We start from the raw sequence: 18,338 nt of genomic DNA on the forward strand, positions 1-18,338 counted from the left end.
TTGAATTGTTAGCATTTGATTGTAGCCTTAGCATAGCATCAGTAGCATGCGATACATTAGCATGTCTGCGGCGTGACGTTTAAAACTCCTTAAGTGTTGAAAGCAACTCCGCACATCTTTTTTTTTTTTTTCAAACATGATCATTAGCATTGTTAGCGATTTGATTATGGGGTTAGCCTAGCATTGTTAGCATATGTTTGGTTTCTACGCATGTGCACGATTTGTAGCCCGACCCTAACAACAATGCGACATGCGCTGGTACGGAACTGCGGTAAGTGTTAATGAGGCGGAAGAGAGAGTGAGCTGTATTCAGTATTTATGGTATTGATGAGGCGAACAACAGTTTATGTGATATCGATTGGCTGCTCAGCGGAGGACGAACGAGCAGCTGCGCTTCATTCATTTAGTGACCGCGCTTTTGATGCGCGCACACCTGCAAACGCACGCAACCAAGACATCCAACTCAACTTTAGTTATGGAGCACTTTGAAAACAGCCGTCGCTGCACACAAAGTGCTGGACATGGAGTCGAAACAATCGATTAATTACACACACACACAAAAAAAAAAAAAACAATCAAATTATTGAACTTATTCAGTTATTGCGAAATAAGAACATCCGCAGCGCTTCCACTAAGGGTTTACATAGAGATGAGTCCAGGGGCGGAGCTATGGGAGGGCCAGATTGACAGACTGCCCACCCAGTGAGAATCATGAAAAAAAAAATATCCTTTCATATTTTCAATTATTATTCAATTCGTTTGGAATTTGTGTTTCCTTGTGTGTGTTTTTTAATTTTTTGGAATATTAAGAATGGCATAATTGCGGTTGTCTAAGGAAGATCTGAACTTCATATTATTCAATTTGTCATTTTATTTGGTTATACGACGTGTCGGCGCAGGAGGATTGTGCGAAGTGAGAGAACTATTCAGGCCCGCCCTGATTTTTCCAGTGCCCACCCATTAGCCACGTTCTGGCTCCGCCCCCGGATGAGTCCGGCAGCTGGGATCCGTCCGAACATGTTCAATTAACCTTGCGCTGCACTCTGGATGCACTCAAACTACCCACTTATACCATCCTGCCTTTACACATCTTCACAAACGTACACAGTAGCAATCACGCACGGGTCCGCGCAGTGGCGCGTGTTTAGCATGACACTTACCAGGACTGTGCTGCCACTGCTCCTGGTCCATGTTGGAAACTACAAACGATAAGAAGTGGTCAATCACTACTTTTTGCGTATAATCGCGAGTGTTTTACCTACCTTCACTTTCAATGTGGTCCACCGTGTCGTTGACCAGACGGATGACTGTCACGATGGAGGCTGCGTGCGTACAAACAAGGTCACAACCGCGACACTAACCCGAATACGGTCCCGTACCGTATGTGTGCACGTGTGTGTTCCGTATCGGTTGTCAGCCGGGCTAAAGTAATTAGAGGGGACAGGTACGCGGTTGGCGTGTTAGCGGCGCACCTTCCCCGTAGCAGAGGGAGGATCAATGCTATTGAGTTCTCTGGGGGGAGGGAAGAAAAAAAAAAAAGACTTCTTTGTCGTCATCTTGTAATTCTTGTTGTTGTTGTTGTTGTTGTTGCGCCTCCAAGTGCTAATCATCTCCTTAATGACTTCATGTCGCTTAATTAAGCGCCGCCGTTATCAATCCCATACGAGGCTCACTCATCAGTTGTTACCTCCACCTTTTTATTTTTTTTTTGCAATTAAAATGAAATTTTTGCTCTAAACTCAACTGTACTTATAAAGACAACCACCGCTGTATGCAAAGTGCTGTACGTGGGGCAAACGTAAATAAGTCAAACAATACAACTAATTCATACTTGTGGTACTTTGAAACCCTAATGCTGTTTTAAAAACCTTCTTTGAAACCCTAAGCAGGGTTTTAAACCCAAATCTGAAAGCTCAATGCAAATTTCAAACCTTACTTTGAAACGCCATCCCTGTAACCACAATCCAGATTTACAACCCTATTTTGACACTTTAATCCTGTCTTGAAACCCCAATTTGAAACCTTAACTCTAGCTTGAAACCCCAATTTGAAGCCTTAACCCTAGCTTGAAACCCCATTCAAAGCTTGAAACCCTCATTTTTCATTTAAACCCCGGTTTAAAACCTTTGCATTAAAACCTAACTAAAAACCCTACCCCTTGTTTGAAATCCTGACCAAGGCTTGAAACCCTTTCCCAAATCTTGAATCCTGTCTTGAAACCCTAATTTGAAACCATAACCCAGGTTCAAAATCCTACTGCACAACCTTAGCCTCGTCTTAAAAGCCAGAACGCAACCTTTAAATTGTAACCCATACTTGAAGCCCCGACCCTGTCTCAAAACCCTACTTTGAAGCCTTAAACCAATCCAAGGTGCGCTCTAATCTGAAGTAATGGCAAATGTTGGTGTCGGTTTAGCGCTCGTTAGCGCTGTTGACGTACCGTTGTCATCCAAGGACTCTGACGTGTACGAGCTGAGCTCCTCCGGCGCGGAGTCTGACGAGAGACCAATCGCGTCGCTCTGCGCAGCTGGCGAACGCTTACCTGGGCACACACGCACGCACGTTACACAATTAGCCAATGTTAGCATGTGACTTTGACTCAGGTTGACATGCGCCTCAACTGCAGCCTTTGGTCTTCACAACAAGCCGACACGCTTTGACGCCTTCGGACTGTGTGTGTGTGCGTGTTGGCGTTTGTGTGTTTATGAGAGCGCCCAAACCCTCGTCCCCCCCGGGGACCCAGGCAGGATGTCAATCAACGTAAGGAGAGCAGCCACAGCGCAACTTGTGTATGCATGCCAGATGCTTCAATAACGCTACCACACACACACACACACAAGACCGATGGGCACATAGACACAACTAGGGTTTCAAGCCTGCGTTAAGGTTGCAAATTAGGGTTTTAAGCATGAGTTAGGGTTTCAAAGCAGGGTTAGTGTCATAAAGCGGACATCAACCCAAACATTTTTTTTTCTACAATCTGTTCTATACAGTCCCTCGGGTCTAAATTTGATATTCTTCAAAATCCATCCGTTTGTAGCCATCTCAGGGGGCGGCCATTTTGTCACTTGCTGTCGACTGAAAATGACATCACAGTTGCTCAGGGCTCAGGTAACGAGCAATCACGACTCAGCTTCAGAAAACAGGTGAGCTGTGATTGGTCGTTACCTGAGCGACTGTGATGTCATTTTCAGCCGACATAACGTGGCAAACGTCCCCTGATAATGGTGTACTTTGCTGCTTAATTAATTCATATTCCACAAATGCAATATTAATCGATTAAGCTGTCAATTTGGTATTTTGATTAGTGGAGGCACATAGAACATATTATTGTAAAGAACATTTTTGGCATGTTGACTTCCCCTTTAAGTTAGGATGTCTGGTTTGTTTCGGGTAAAAAAAAAAAAAAAAAAAAAAAGGGTTAGGATTTCAAAGTAGGGTTTCATGCCAGGGTTAGGGTTTCAAGTTACGATTTTAATCCTGGGAGAGGATTTCAAAGTAAGGTGTTAAACCTGGGTTAGGGTTTCAATCGATTGGCGAGGGTTTTAAATTAGATTTAGATTTCAAATGAGGGCTTCGGGTTAGGATTTCAAGCCTGTGTTAGGGTTCCAAATTAGGGTTTCAAGTCAGGGGTAAAGTTTTAAATGGGTTTTAAAATATGGCTTGGAGTGAGGGTCGAAAAGAATTCATGTGAGCGCTCATGTTCCGTGTTACTAAATTATTCATCATATGCTAATGAATTAATTATTCAGCGAGCCGCGTAAACGACCAATCGGCTCGTTCGCTCGCCTCGACCGTCTTTGAGCGAGCGACGCTTCCTTGGCTGGCTGCCGCCTAGCTCAGCGCTAATAACAAAGTGCAGCGGCTAACGAGGGCGTCCGTTCAGCCACCTCAGCCAGGCACTAATTAGACGCTTTCCCTCCTCGGCGGGTTAGCGCAGCGCCCCGATGAGGACATCCTGATCCCTGCGGAGGAAATCGATGATGGCCAGCAGGAAGAGGTCGATAATAAACACAAATGCTTCCGTTCAATTCTCGCACTGGAAACAAGTCCAATGGGAGTAGTAGTAGCTGTTTAAAAAAAAAACAAAAAAACACACACATTCATTCTTTGAAAAAATAATTGACAGATTAATCGATTAATGAAATGATCGTTAGCGAGCAGCTCCAGAATTGAAAAATGTGGAGCTAATCCATGCGCTGGTGTCAAAAACGACACCATAAAACCCTGAGTGGAACACCCCTATCGATTAAGTTTCAAAGGTGGTTTTCAAGCTACGGTTGGGGTTTTAGCCCGCCATGCATAATGGTGTTAAGGTTTGAAACGAAGGTTTCAAGGCTCAGTGACATTTTCAAAGTAGGGTTTCAAGACGAGGATTCGGGTTAGGTTCCGTTCCAGGGTTAGGGTTTGAATGACGCGTTTCAAGCTTGGGTTTGAATTCTACGTCAGGATTTTGAAGTAAAATTCTAAGATAGGGTTCGGGTTTTAAGCCTGTGTTAGTCTTTCAAAGTAGGGTTTCAACCTCGTGGTAATGTTTTAGTTAGGCTTTTAAAATGTGGGTTTTTGTTGCGGTCTCAAGTCAGGTCTGTGATTTCAAATTCAAGTATCAAAATAATAGGATTAGCGTTCCAAAGAAGGGTTCATCTTTCAAAGTAGGGTTTCAAGCCCGGGTTACGGTTTCAAATAAGGGTTTTCAACCACGCGGCTACTTGCTAGCTATTCCTATTGTGGAAGTGACGAGTCGCTGTCCACCAATCAACACACGGCAGGGCAGTCCTATCTGGCTCCGCCCTCTCGCTGCGGTAGCGCCACTGTAGGCCAAAAGAAGAGGACCGAGGTCTGAGGTCCGAGGTCCGAGGTCCGAGGTCTGTCTCACTTGCTGTCTTTTGGCACTTTTTTCCAACTGGGGCACTTTAGGTCCAAAGTAGGACAAAGTAGAAACTCCAACATATTCATCAGATTTATTATTCATATTTATTCATCATATGTGTTCATTAGAATTGACAATGAAAAAGTTTGAAAAAGTGTATCGAGGTCAGCTGGGAAGGAATCCGTCTCCATGGCAACCATGCCAACACACCAAAGTGGCCCCAGCACACGTTTCTTTGAAAGCCTCAACCTTGTTTGAGAACCTAATTTGAAACCTTAGCCTAATTTGAAACCCTACTTTGAAGCACCAACTCAGGCTTGATATTCTGACCACGGCTTGAAACCCTACTTTGAAACCCTTGCCCTTGTTTGAAACATTAACCATGGCTTGAAACCCTAATTTGGACGCCTTACCGAAATGTGAAGAATCAACTCTGCCTGAAGGCCCTTATTTTGAAATTCAAACCAGGCTTGAAACCTTACTTTGAAACCATAGCTCTGGCTTTAAACCTTACTGTAGAACACTGACACCGGCTTCACATTCTGCTTTAAAAACCTCAACCCAGGCTTAAAACCCTAACCCTTGTTTGAAACTGTAACCAATCTAATCTTCTAATCTTCAATCTATAAACTTGAAACCCTGTGCCTGTGTGTGTGTGTGCGCGCGCGCGTGCGGTCTGACCGTCGCCGGCGTCCGTCCTCTCCATCTCAAAGGCTCTCTGACTCCACTCGTCCTCGCGTTGGTCCCGCCGCCTCGCTTCCCCCGGCGCCTCGGTGTCGCCGCCCTCCCAGGACACTTTGTGGGCGGGGCTGTGCTGGTTGAGGAGGCGGCGGCAGGGCGACGGCGGGGGCAGGTTGGTGGGCGCCACGCTGCACACGGCCACGCCCCGACGGTTGCCGCGCACGTTGGACGTGTCGGACAGGAAGCTGCTAAGCTGTGACGGAAAGACGGGACAAGATGGTTGGAGGGTTGCGTGGGTGGACAAAAATGCGAGATTGATGTCGGATGAAAGCATGCTAGATGTCCAATATGCGTGACTGACCCTGCTTCCATCTGTGTCCCTGCCGTGTCTCCCCCCCATCAGCGGCGAGTGGGCGTTGGGTCTCACCACCACCTGAGGTGGTCCCGTCGGGCCGCCGCCCACCTCGTCGCCGTCGCCGATGACGCCCGCCTTCCCCGGCGAGCCCGACACGCGCACCGCCTTGAACTCGATGCCCTCTGCGCCCATGCCCGTCTTGCGCAACATGTAGCTGGTCTCCGTGATGGCCGACACGGCCATGACGCCGGCGACCGCCCCGGGCGCCGCCCCCGCCGAGTCCTTCCGGAACTGGATCTTCTTCCGGAAGATGACGAAGAGGATGAGGAGCAGGACGATGACGAAGGCCAGCACACCGATGCCGATGATCTCGCCAGGGCCGACGTACGACAGCGGCTCCGCCTGGGAGGCAGCCACGCGCACGCTGATGAGCACTTGACAAAGATGATTGACACTTGACACGGATGATTGGCAGTTGACGGAGATGATCGACACCTGTTACGGATCTTCAGATGCTATTTGTAGTTTACACTGAACACTGGCAGAAGTTGCTAATATCTTCCACATGAAATATTACATCTGTCCATTTTGACTTTGAAATCTTGACATAACTTCTATTCAAATGTTGTTGTTTTTTTTAAAATCATTTTAAAAGTATTTCTACACTACCAGTTAAACGTTTGGATGGTTGGCGTGTACGTCCGCACCTGCGTGTCGTCGTCCACGCCGCCGTCACCCGCCTCGCCGCAGGCCCCGCCCTCGTATCCCGGCGTGCAGTTGCAGTAGAATGATCCCGGCGTGTTGACGCACTCGCCGGCGTCCCCGCAGTCGGCCTGCTCGCACTCGTCCACGTCCTCGTCGCATCTGGCGGAAGGTCAACGATTATTTTGACCCCAAATTTTTCAGAGTTAAGACTGCCTCTCCTTTCCCACACGCAAGGGGCATAACTGTAAGTAAGTAGAGTGAAACCCCCCCTCCATCGCATGTTCCGGGTCCGCGGCCGAACCCGACTCGGACGCACATTGAGAGCCTTGATCCACGTACGACCTTCAAATTTCAAACAAGATCTCCCCACTTTAAAAAAAAAAAAAAAAAAAAAGGCAAATGATCTTAGTGTGACAGAGGGTCCAAACATACGACAACATCGTGAGCCGAGGAGATTCCAACGTTATCGAGGGGCTATTTCATTGAACAATAACGGCATTTGCCTTTGTAGATGAATTCAAATTTAAGATACTTTTAGCGGGGGCGCACTCGGCGGTGGTCCGCCCGCCCGCCGACGCGCGTGCATGCTCCTGCTTTGAAACGCGGCCCCCTGCCGTCGGCCCCCCCGGCGAGACTCAGCCGTTTTCTCCTCATTTATGATGACTTGCATCACGCGCACACTCTGGTGTCTTCATTCTCATTAGCATAGCACGCCGCCGCCGCCGCTTCTTCTTCATCCCCCTTTATGATTATGATGATATTTGTTTGATATTTGGTTGCGCTGCACGACATGTGTGGCAACACTTGGAAATGTCATCACGCTGAATAATAGGTGCTGAGTGAGCGCGTTTACGGCTGATTACTATGCACTGATGACAAGCTGCAGCCTCAGAACAATTACAACCCGTTAACCCCTGGCACTCACGAAATCCAATTGTTTGCACGTAAATGTTTAATTGTTCCAGCTATACATTTGGTTTTTATTGTGGAGTGCATATTATCATCAATCACATGGATTACACTTGTTTGAATTTAAAAAAAAAAAATGAAGTAAATAACCATTGCAATCCCACACATTTGAAAAAGAATTCAATCAAGAAAACTTAAATTGTCATTTGTTTTGAAATGAGAAGTAATTTTACTCAAATATTATTGCACAGCATGTTGTCTGCAACCGCACATTTTGTTAATTTGCATTTGTCATTCTCATTATGTCAAATGCGCTTTTGATTTTTTGCTAGAATTGTGAAATTGTACGACAATTCATGCAGTTCTTGGGGCTCAAATGATTTTATGATTGAAAAATAACATTAAATTCTGTTATCGTATATTTTTATTCAATTTTTCAAATTGATATTGTGACTGTTTTTTTAATGTCTATTTATTTTCATTTTTGTGGATTGGCTCAGAAAAACACATGGTTCATTGGGCCAGAGGTCAACTTAAACTAAAAATAGATATTGTACATTATTTTTTTTGAATATATTTTGTAACTATCTTGTTGATGTATTGTTTGTTTTTATTTTATTTTTATTATAAATTATTCAACACTAATACATTCATTTGTAGTCTTTTTTTTTTTTTTTTAAATGTACCATTTATTATTGCACATGATGTATTAATTGTAATTTTCTTGCTGATTGCTCTTCTGAGGGCTTCATTTTGAAGACAAACCTCAGGCCCTTACTCTCAATTATTTAGCAGCATCAAACCAAGTGTGTAAAAAGGAGTGCTGCTGCCCTCCTGTGGCGTCTTTTCGTAGTACCAGCCACACACTGAGCTGCAAACAAGACAGCGCTCCATTAAGGCCCAAAAACATTTTGATCTCACATCAGCCCCCTCAGTCCCGGTGGGCACCCGCAGACGAAGCCGCCGCCTTCCACGGCCTGGCACTCGCCGCCAGCCTGGCAGGGGTTCGCCGCGCAGGGCGTCACGGGGCTCTCGCAGCGTGCCCCGGTGAAGCCAGAGCTGCAGGTGCACCCGAAGCCTGTGGAGGAGACAACATAAAAAGCGCCGTACCACTATCTGTGTGAAATAGACATGCGGCACTCTTTGCTGGGTTCTGCGCTAAAGGCAAGTAAACAGCGGAATCGCTGCTTTTTCTGTTATGACTGATGACCCAATTTTGCAGACGCTACAGTATGTGTGGAAAAAAAGGCTATAAACGCGCATAAATAAGCTGCCTTTGCCGGGTGTGGGTAAAAGGTTTGTTACGAGCATGAAATTACCTTTACTGGCCGAATTTCACTTTTGAAAATGTATTTTAATGAGCGGGACCGACCTCCCAAGGGCAGGCTGGCGCACATGGCTCCGTTGAGGCAGGGGTCGCTGACGCAGGGATCCGGGTAGAGGACGCAGCCCAGCTCCACCTCACTCAGCCCGGCGATCTCGGCGTAGCGACTGCGCTTATTCTGCAACGGCAGCTCTCTGCCGTTGAGCGTCAGCCGGCCCAGGCAACCCTGGAAGCCATCTTGGGCCCGTGCTCCTTGGCCGCCCGCCGCCAGTGGCCTAACCTGCGCCCCGAAGAAGAAGGATGATTCCGGGGCGACGGGCCAAAGGCGGACAGGGGCTCGGGCGGCCCGCCGCCGCTCCACGTAGCTGTCGTCCAATGACAGCAGGGTGTAGTTGTTGGTCAGCTCCAAGGCCACGGCGTGCCACAGCCCGTCGTTGATCTGACGCCCAGAGATTCCCATGATGCCCAGTGTGTTATCGCAGTCCAGCTGGAACCACAGGCGGCCACCTTCGATCTGGAACAGAAGGATTCGGTGTACACGGAGACGAGAACCAAGATGAAAAGACGAGTCAAGAGCCGTGTCGAGAACTTGTTAAAAAGCAAATAAAACACTCAAGGGCCAATCAAAAATCAAGCCAAAAACCTGGTTGAAAAACAAAGAGCCAAGTGAAGAAGCAAGTCAAGTACAAGGCAAGAACCGCGTCCAGAACATGTCAAAAACAAGTACCAAGAACCAAGTTGAAGCACAGCCAAACGAACAAAAACAAGTCAAAAGTAGAGAATCAAGTGAAAAAAACAATGTACAAAGTAAAAAAAAAAAAAGAAGAAAAAAAAAAAGAAAACTAATCAAGAACCAAATACAGAACCAGCAAAACAATTCAAGAACCTGGCCCACTACTAGTCAAGAACACAGTCCAGAAAAATGCAAAACATCCAGTCAAAAAAAAAAAATGTCGAAAACAAGTCAAGACCCAAGTCACATACAAGTCAAAAGCCACATTGAGATCCATGTCAAAAACAAGTTAGGTACAAGTCAAGAATCAAGTTTAAAAAAAAACAGCTCAGGAGCAAAGTCAAGAACTAGTCCAAAAAACGAATCAAGAACCATGTCAAGAATCACCTCGAGAACCAGCTTGGTATCAAAGGGCTAGATTTGATTCTCGACATTCTTCTTCTTGAAGTGGTTCTCTTTACCTGCTTCGATCTGGACCACAGCAACATCTTTTGCCCTGGCGTGCGCCCAGGACGACACTCGCATTCAAAGGCCTCGATGTTCACCTTGAGCATGGTGCAGGGGTTGACTCTTGTGAACATGATGACCCCCCTGGTCTGCAGCGTTCGGACGCTCAGGCCCAGCTTCATCTCGCCGTTCTGACCGCTCTCCGTCACTTTGTACTTGATGTAGCCATTACCAGAAAAACTCAGAGAGCTTTGGCCTGGTCGGAGACAAAAACACACAGAAATTCTCAGAGGACTTCATGGATAAATGTTTGGACGTGGAGAAAAGAATCCAGGTAAGAACCATCGACAACCAACCAAATCATGCCCAGGACCAGACGAGAAACATAAAGAGCCAGTCAGAAAAACAAATCAAGAACCATATACGCCAATCAAAATCTTTATTTGAAAGAAAGTATAAACAGATTGAGGCCAAGACCGCTTTTTAAAGGCTGATAAGGCAGATCACAATTCATAATAAAATCCGAGTCCAAATCAGTCTTGAACCGAGTCAAGAACCACGTCAGTTGAGAAGTTCCCAGTCAAAAACCAAGTTCAGACAAGTCAAGAATCACGTTAAAACCTAATTAGAAAACCAAGTTAAGAACTTCATCATCAATCTTGAGCCAGTCAAGAACCACAGAAAGATTGGACTTTACCCTGACTTGGATTTCTGACTTTTGAACCATGTCAAAGGCCACGTTAGCAGCTAAAACCTGTACCCAATCTGCACTGGCACCAGCTCAGTGTGAAAGGGGTAGACGAGAGCTAGCTCACAAACCAAGTCAAGAACCACGTTTTGCTACAAATGTTAGACCTCGTGACATTTCTAAACGGATTCTTTTCTGCTCAGGAAGTTTCAAGTAATCCTCAAAGATCCTACCGGCACACTCGTCCAGTCGCTCGGGTAGACACTGGCAGACAGATGGCGCCATCGGACCGGAGCGAACGCACCGCATGTCTGCGGGACACGACTGGCCTTCACAAAGCTCCGCGGGAACGGGACACGCCCCACCTGCTTGGAACAAAACACACAACGGAGCGGCATTAGGTACTCCAAAATGGGGGCGGATGAACGCGGGGGGGTTAGTGCGGTCCACAAGAAAAAAAAAAAAAACTCACGGGGGCAGGTGCAGGTCTCAATGCGTCTGAACGGCAGCGACACCAGGCTGACCCTCTCGGTGGTGTATGCCAGTAGCGAGCCGGCCTCCATGGCTAGCGTCTGCTCGCACACCTTGTCCCCGCACGCCAGCTCCCCGGAGCAGACGCCGCCCACCGCCGCCGCAGCGGCCAGGACCCCTCGGAGCTGCCCCCTTGCCTCCCGTAGCTTGGCGGCCAGCTCTCGGGGCGCGTAGAAGCCCCCCGCGCCCCCTCCGCCGCCACCGGACGTCTCCGGCCTCTCGACGGCCACGAGGAGGTCCACGTCGGACGTCCCGTCCACCGGCTGCACGCCGAGGATGTGGAGCGGGTCCTGTTGTCCCGCCGACCATTTCCAGCCGGCGAGCGCGCGCAACGTCAGCCGGATGTGGTTGAGGTAGCGGCCCAGCAGCTCCTCGGGAGAGAGGGAGCGGAACCTCAGGGCCACGGCACTGCGCAGCAGGGCACCCGTCACCTGCTCCACTCGGACAGAGACGTCAGCAATCACGGCAAAGCGCCCGTCGCTCACCGTGGCGTTCATCTGATACCTGACAGCGTTAAAAAAAAAAAAAGAAAAAAGATCAAAGAATATGAATGCAGGGGCGGAGCCAGAACGTGGCAAATGGGCCGGCCTGGAAAAATCCGGGCGGGCCTGAATATTTCTCTCATTGAGCACAATCCTCCTACATCGTATATTCAAATAAAAGAATCAACTGAATATGAAGTTCAGATCTTCATGAGATAACCACAATTATGCCATTCTTAATATTCAATCAAATACAAAAAAACACAAATTCAAAAATAATTTAATAATTTAACTAAAAGTATATCTTTTTTTTTTCATGAATCTCATCGGGTGGGCAGTCTGTCAATCTGGGTGGGGCCTGGGTGTGGCTCCGCCCCTGCATGAATGTCCCAAACATGAAGAGGCAAGCTGGACATTTTTGTAAATTGTGCTCCAAAGTAGTCGAGCAAAGTGTTGTTTACCTGCCCGGCTCCAGACCCGGCAGAGCTGTCACGCTCCCGTCCTGCCTGTTGATGCTAAACATGCTCTTATCCTGCGGCCTGTGGGTGAAGGTCAGCGCGTCGCTGGGGTCGCGGTCTGTGGCGTGGATGCGACCAATCGGGCCGCCCTGGAACGTGTCGCTCGCCGTCACCACGAAGATTTCCAGCGGCGAGACGGACGGCTTGTACTGACTGTTCCCGATAACCCGCAGAAAGACCCACGAGGACGAAACCAGAGGAGGCCGGCCGGAGTCGCTCACCTGTCCAACGAAAAGGGCATTCCCGGGGACGGTGGTTCTTAAAGTACTCAAGGTACCGCTGCAATTCTCATGGCCTTTTCGGGGTAGACATGCGTGCTAAGTGGTCTCTGAACCCCAAAAGTTTGAGGACTCCTGCAATAATGTGTCCACGTTCACCGAATTTGGATTTTTTTTTCAATTATTGAACGGTCCGGACTTTACGGGGCTTGACGAGGCATAGCATTTAAAAAAAAAAAAAATTTGTTTCTAACCTGGACCTCGAGGGTGAACTCTCGGGGCGACTCTGGGCTGAACTCGCGGTTGGACCTCAGCGTCCCCGTCTGGTCCAGCGTGAAGAAACCGCCCTCGTTCCCCGAAACTAGAGCGAACTGAAAGGGAGGGCCGTTCCTGGGGGAGTCTTTGTCGCTGACGGACAGACGCAGCAGGACGCTGCCGGGAGCTTGGCTCAGCTGTAAATTCCAAAAACAAACATCCGTGGTGGGACGTAATGAGACGCACATGCCCTTTATTTTTCTGTCGATGTTTTACTTTTACTCCCTACAAAAGGAAAATACGACTTTACATTCTGCTCCTCGACTCACTTCAGAATAGACACAACTCGCAGCCCATATTTTTTTTTATTGCTTTGGCAGGAGCGTAAACCAGCACAGAGGCAAGCGGGATCGAGTGAGTGTCGGGGGCTCTAACCTGGACCGCGGCGGTGGCGTTGGGCGGGGTGAAGAGCGGCGGGTTGTCATTAACGTCGGCGACGTCCACGTTGACGGCGACGGCCGAGGACATGGCGGGCGAGCCGCTGTCGAAGGCCTGCACTGACAGAGCGTAGCGGGACACCTGCACGGGGCGAGAGGGAGCACATCTTTATGCATGAGGCGATACGGCCGACGCGCTTCGTTACGGCCGCATAATGTGAGCGCTCGCTGACCTTGCGCTGACTCAGAAAACGACTATTGATTTCCTCGTGAGTTATTTTGCGCTTAACGGTGCCTCCTTAGATGGTTCTACACCTACTGGCAATCCAGACAAATCTGAGCATTTTCCTTTTCAAGCCAGCAAAGGCCCGATTACCGGATGTCCCCGAAGACGATCCTGAGCGATTATCCCGAGCTATGCGGTGCGTTAAGAGTCTTTCTTTTTTTTCCCCTCCCTCGCAATCATAGTCGGCAAAGCACAATTGCTGGTCGTCTCTAAATATTAGCCTGAGGGATTATCCTGTCGTGTGGGGTGTGCCTCTCTTCCGATCAAAGTTTGCCCAAACACAAACTCAGTATAAGCAGACACAAGAGCATTTATGTCCCGTCACATGTGGGGGCTCTCACATTTAAAAAACAAACAAACAAACAAAAAAACGGTTTAAAGCGAAAGTCAACCCAAACATATTTTTTTTCAAGAATATGTTCTCAGCAGGCCCACTAGTTGAAACAGGGCATTCTAATTAATTTTGCGTTTGTGGAATAAGTGTTAATCCACTTGTTTTTAGCCATCTGTGGGGGCGGCCATTTTGTCTTCTGTTGACTGAAAATGACATCACAACTGCTCACAAGGACCAATCACGGCTGACCTGTTTTCTGAATCTGAGCCGCAATTGGTCGTTGTGAGCAGTTGTGATGTCATTTTCAGTGGACAGAAGACAAAATGGCCGCCCCCGCAGATGGCTCAAAACGAGTGGATTAACACTTATTCCACAAACGCAATATTTATCAGAATGGCCTGTTTCAACTAGTGGACTTGCATAGAACATTCTTGAAAAAAAATATGTTTAGGTTAACTTCCGCTTTAAATGTTCAAAATCAGTATGTTGTGTGTGTGTGTGTCATCCGCTTTACCAGCTCGCGGTCCAGACGCTTATTGACTTTTAGCAGCCCTGTCACCGGGTCGATCCAAAAGTGGTTAGTCCGGTCGCCTTTCAGGATGGAGTAGGTGATGCGTCCGTTAACCTGGCTGTCCAGGTCCTCTGCCAGCACCTTCGACAAACACACGTCTGTTGAGTCATTGCGATTTCAGCTCACGCTGCCTCCAAGAACGCAATCGGACTACCCTGGTTATGGATTGTCCGACCGGCGCGTCCTCGCTGACGAGGACGTTGTAGACGTCCTGGTTGAAGGCCGGGGCGTTGTCGTTGACGTCCATCAGCTGGATGGTGACCATGGTGGCGGCGCTCAGGGGCGGGCTGCCGCCGTCCCAGGCCTCCACCGTCAGGTAGTAGTCCTTGCACACCTCAAAGTCCACATCGTCGGCCACCGAGATGGAGCCTAGGAGCCGTAGGCAGAAGTCAAGCGGGTGTTTGTTTGAAGAACCCAGAAGAAAGTCTTCCGGGCGCAACACGCAAAAGGTCCCAAAGAGGGAACCAAAGACGCCGCTGCCCTCAAGAACCACACGTCGATCTGAAGGTATACGGACCGGACAGCTCACCGAGGTTCTTATCGATGGAAAACTTGGCCATCTCGTTTCCTGAGCGGATCCGGTAGGAGATCTCGGCATTGGGCCCGATGTCGGCGCTGGTGGCCAGCACCCGCAGCACTTCGGTGCCCACCGCGACGTCCTCGGGCACGGTGACGATGTAGTCCCGCCTCTGGAACACCGGCGCGTTGTCGTTCACGTCCAGGACCAGCACGGTCAGGTCCACCTGGCGGTCGCAAGCCAGAACGCTTACTTTTGTAAACATCGAAGACAACTGGGAGTCCCTGGAGTAGCAATTAAGTGTTTTTGTAAAGATTCAAGTCATTTTTTTTTTTTTTTTGGTAAACATGGAAGACAGTTTTGTCTTTTCAAAGAAGACAAACAAAAGATTGAAGAACAAACAAAAAAACTACAGAATGTAACAAAGCTAAATGGCAATGAGGTAGATGTTACAAATGTGTATTCAACATATTTCCCCACAGCATTTGCGCCAGTGGGCGCCAGAGAGCCACTGGCCCCTGAGCTGTCGCCTCCCGTCATCTTTCCATCTCCGCGCTCATGTGATAAGCGTTGATCTTAATTAAAATCTGCATGGCTTGTTATCGCGTCTCCTCACGCCGCATCTTAAGGTGGCCTCCTTTCAATGGGAGGCGCGTACGGGGAAAGAAGAACATCATATTCCTCCGTTAATCGTAATATATATCAAGGCTCGTGCCTCAGCCTTCAAGGGCCTTATTGTTCACATTTTTTTTTTTTTTTTTTTTTTACAACTCCAGTCTGTTCGCAGGTGTCAAAATTCCCCTCAGGTCAACAAGTAAAAACAGGCACATTTTAGTCCTTGTCTTGCTTAAATTTGCCTGTTATGCAGGGGGCAGCCCTGTCTAACGCAACTGAGCCAGCGCTCATCCCGGGTCCACGTAGTGCTGGGCCAATGCTAAGTCTGGCTTTTGTTACCATGACGATCAAGGCCAGTGTTCAAGTCTAACAAAACTCAGTGCACCTGATACCTTTTGGCCTTATGACTACATTTTACATGACGTCTACCTTCATGCAATTTATTTGCAGTGAGGTTTATTTTATTTTTTTTTGGTCGGCAACCTGTGAGAAGAGCGCCCCCGTCATCCCGGCTTGGTCCGTGGCCCGGACGCGCAGCCGGTATGAGTCTTGGCTCTCTCGGTCCAGGGGTCTCTCCAGGATCACCACCCCGGACGCGGCGTCGATGGAGAAGAAGCCGTTGGCCGAGTCCGCCAGGGAGTAGACGATGGTCCGGTTGAGGCCGTGGTCCGGGTCGGTGGCCCGCAGTCGCGTGAGTAGCGTGTTGGGCGCGGCGTTCTCGTACACGCTGGCCACGTAACGCGCGGACGCGAAGGACGGCGCGTTGTCGTTGACGTCCAGGAGCACCAGAGAAACGTCGCAGCGGCAGAAGAGACCGCCGCCGTCCGTGGCCTGGGCGATCAGCTTGTAGGAGGGACGGCTCTCGCGGTCCAGGGGCGCCACTGTGCGAAGCTCGCCTTGAAACGCAAACACGAAATAGATGAGCATCACAGACAGTTCAGTCTTGAACAGAACTTACATTTTTTTGAAGTCTTCGATCAACCTAATGTACATTTTGTTAACAGCAAAGACAATATCGAATTTCAACAATTAGTCTTGAACCAGAAGTCACGTTTATTTTTTATTTTTTTATCAAAGGCTATTTTGAATGGCGCTAATGTCTTTGCTTTCATTAAAAGACAGTGTTTGATTAACCTATCATAAAAATCAAAAAATAATTTAAAATCTTGGATTCTGCTTCTACCCTCAAAGACCATTTAGAACCTTCAAAGCGGCTATCCAACCTGCTTTTGTAAATAATCTTTCAATAAGTTAATGTAGACATTTTTGTAAACCATTTAGAACTTTTGCTTTAACTAACAAATTTTGTTATGAACATAAAAAGACAAAGTGAACATGTATGGCATCCAACGCACTACTACATATTTGTACTTTTTTTTTTATTTTTTATTTCTGGGATGGGACCATGTGAGGTACCAGTGTTGGCATCCATGTAGAAGTCTTCCACGCCGATGCCAAAGAGCGAGTACTGGATCTCGGCGCTGGAGCCCGAGTCTATGTCGGATGCGCCCACCGTCAGCACACCCTTGTTGGCTGCCACGTCCTCGGGAAACGAGGCGCTGTACACCGCCTGCCACGCGCACACGCACACGCGCATCCATTATCCCAGCTGACAAAAGCCAACCCAACAAGGTTAAGTGGTCTCCATTGACCGCATCCCAAAATGGCCTCTGCGATGTCACACACACAAACAATCTCGGGCCTTTTATGCATTGTAAACATATTTAGTGGTTTCCTTTACAAACTTTTTAAAGCAAATTAGAGGGCTTTTAAGGTTGTAAGTGAGGAGTAGAAACACCAAATGTGAGAGCAGCAAAACATCTCCTGTCTGTAATGAAGCACATTGTTTACACAAATAAATGTCTTTTGGAGCACAAATTGCCCCAGGGGAAGATTTGCATTGTGGGGAAAAGAATTGCATGGAGGTGAAAACTGATTCAATAACAAATGAATGGGAAACTAGAATGGCGCTCAGTGGAGCGTAAACCTCCGCCAAGGTCTTTCTATCCTAGTTTGGATAAGCACAAACTCAATCATGCAATGTGAGGAAAAATGGAATTGTTTCTTCCTCTCTATTCAGGCATTTGAAGCAACCCAAAATATTTTATGACGATTATGTGTATTTTTTTACCATGAGGATTGAAATGTTCTTTTTGCTATCGGTATGTGTACTGTATATTTTACATTGTATTATCTAAGAACAAATAATACATTTTCATTTCAACGGGGGTAGAATCTATTTTAAAAAAAAATGAAATACATAAAATTTTCATCCCAATCTGCACTAACATAAAAAAAAAAAATTGTGCCTTAATAATTTCACCATACTGCATATACCGTATATTATGCTTTATTGTATAAATAAAAACAGTATTTACACCAATTAAAAAAAATATATATATATATCATACGCCATACAAGTTAGTGTGTATATATTAATAATACACATATTAAATCAATCAAAATAAATAGGTTCATTCTTACTGTGTTTTTTACATGCTGTCCATCTGATATTCAATTATTTAAATACAGTCTCATTATTATTCACATATCTAAAAAAAATATTTATAAGCGATGATGTTTTTGATCAAAATTGGAACGTGTAACTCTAACCCTAGCGGGCGTCACGCCGTTTCGGCGCCACCTGGCCTACCTGGTTGCAGACGGGGCTGTTGTCGTTGGCGTCCATGACGGTGACCTCCACGGCGGCCCGGGCCACGTAGAGGCCGTCGCTGGCCGTCACGTTGAGCAGGTAGCGGTCCTGACGCTCGCGGTCCAGCGGCCCGCTCACGTACACCTTCCACTCGCCTTGCACCAGCGCCAGACCGAACACGCCGCCCACGTTTCCGCCTGAAGAACATA

General features: G+C 47.6%; 1 protein-coding gene across 5 annotated transcripts in view; it reads right to left on the reverse strand.

The window, feature by feature from the left end:
* Positions 1 to 18,338, reverse strand: part of fat3b (FAT atypical cadherin 3b) — a 65,476-nt gene that overhangs the window by 2,121 nt on the left and 45,017 nt on the right. For 4 of the 5 annotated variants that reach the window (XM_086057018.1, XM_086057015.1, XM_086057013.1 and 1 more), the window contains exons 32-51: positions 18,130 to 18,326; positions 16,893 to 17,046; positions 15,960 to 16,372; positions 14,874 to 15,087; positions 14,499 to 14,713; positions 14,288 to 14,425; positions 13,152 to 13,295; positions 12,716 to 12,913; positions 12,187 to 12,464; positions 11,185 to 11,747; positions 10,946 to 11,077; positions 10,123 to 10,280; positions 8,893 to 9,358; positions 8,442 to 8,598; positions 6,614 to 6,770; positions 5,913 to 6,308; positions 5,552 to 5,804; positions 2,441 to 2,542; positions 1,263 to 1,322; positions 1,161 to 1,199 (exon numbers count right to left, since the gene is read on the reverse strand). In XM_086057018.1, coding sequence (XP_085913144.1) covers positions 1,161 to 1,199; positions 1,263 to 1,322; positions 2,441 to 2,542; positions 5,552 to 5,804; positions 5,913 to 6,308; positions 6,614 to 6,770; positions 8,442 to 8,598; positions 8,893 to 9,358; positions 10,123 to 10,280; positions 10,946 to 11,077; positions 11,185 to 11,747; positions 12,187 to 12,464; positions 12,716 to 12,913; positions 13,152 to 13,295; positions 14,288 to 14,425; positions 14,499 to 14,713; positions 14,874 to 15,087; positions 15,960 to 16,372; positions 16,893 to 17,046; positions 18,130 to 18,326 — 4,434 coding nt within the window. The remainder of the gene's footprint in view (positions 1 to 1,160; positions 1,200 to 1,262; positions 1,323 to 2,440; positions 2,543 to 5,551; positions 5,805 to 5,912; positions 6,309 to 6,613; positions 6,771 to 8,441; positions 8,599 to 8,892; positions 9,359 to 10,122; positions 10,281 to 10,945; positions 11,078 to 11,184; positions 11,748 to 12,186; positions 12,465 to 12,715; positions 12,914 to 13,151; positions 13,296 to 14,287; positions 14,426 to 14,498; positions 14,714 to 14,873; positions 15,088 to 15,959; positions 16,373 to 16,892; positions 17,047 to 18,129; positions 18,327 to 18,338) is intronic. The other variant, XM_086057017.1, reaches the window with a different exon arrangement.

This window comes from Filicampus tigris, chromosome 17 (assembly GCF_054856515.1).
Source record: "Filicampus tigris isolate MCC_2025a chromosome 17, RoL_Ftig_1.0, whole genome shotgun sequence".
Classification (NCBI taxonomy): Eukaryota; Metazoa; Chordata; class Actinopteri; order Syngnathiformes; family Syngnathidae; genus Filicampus; species Filicampus tigris.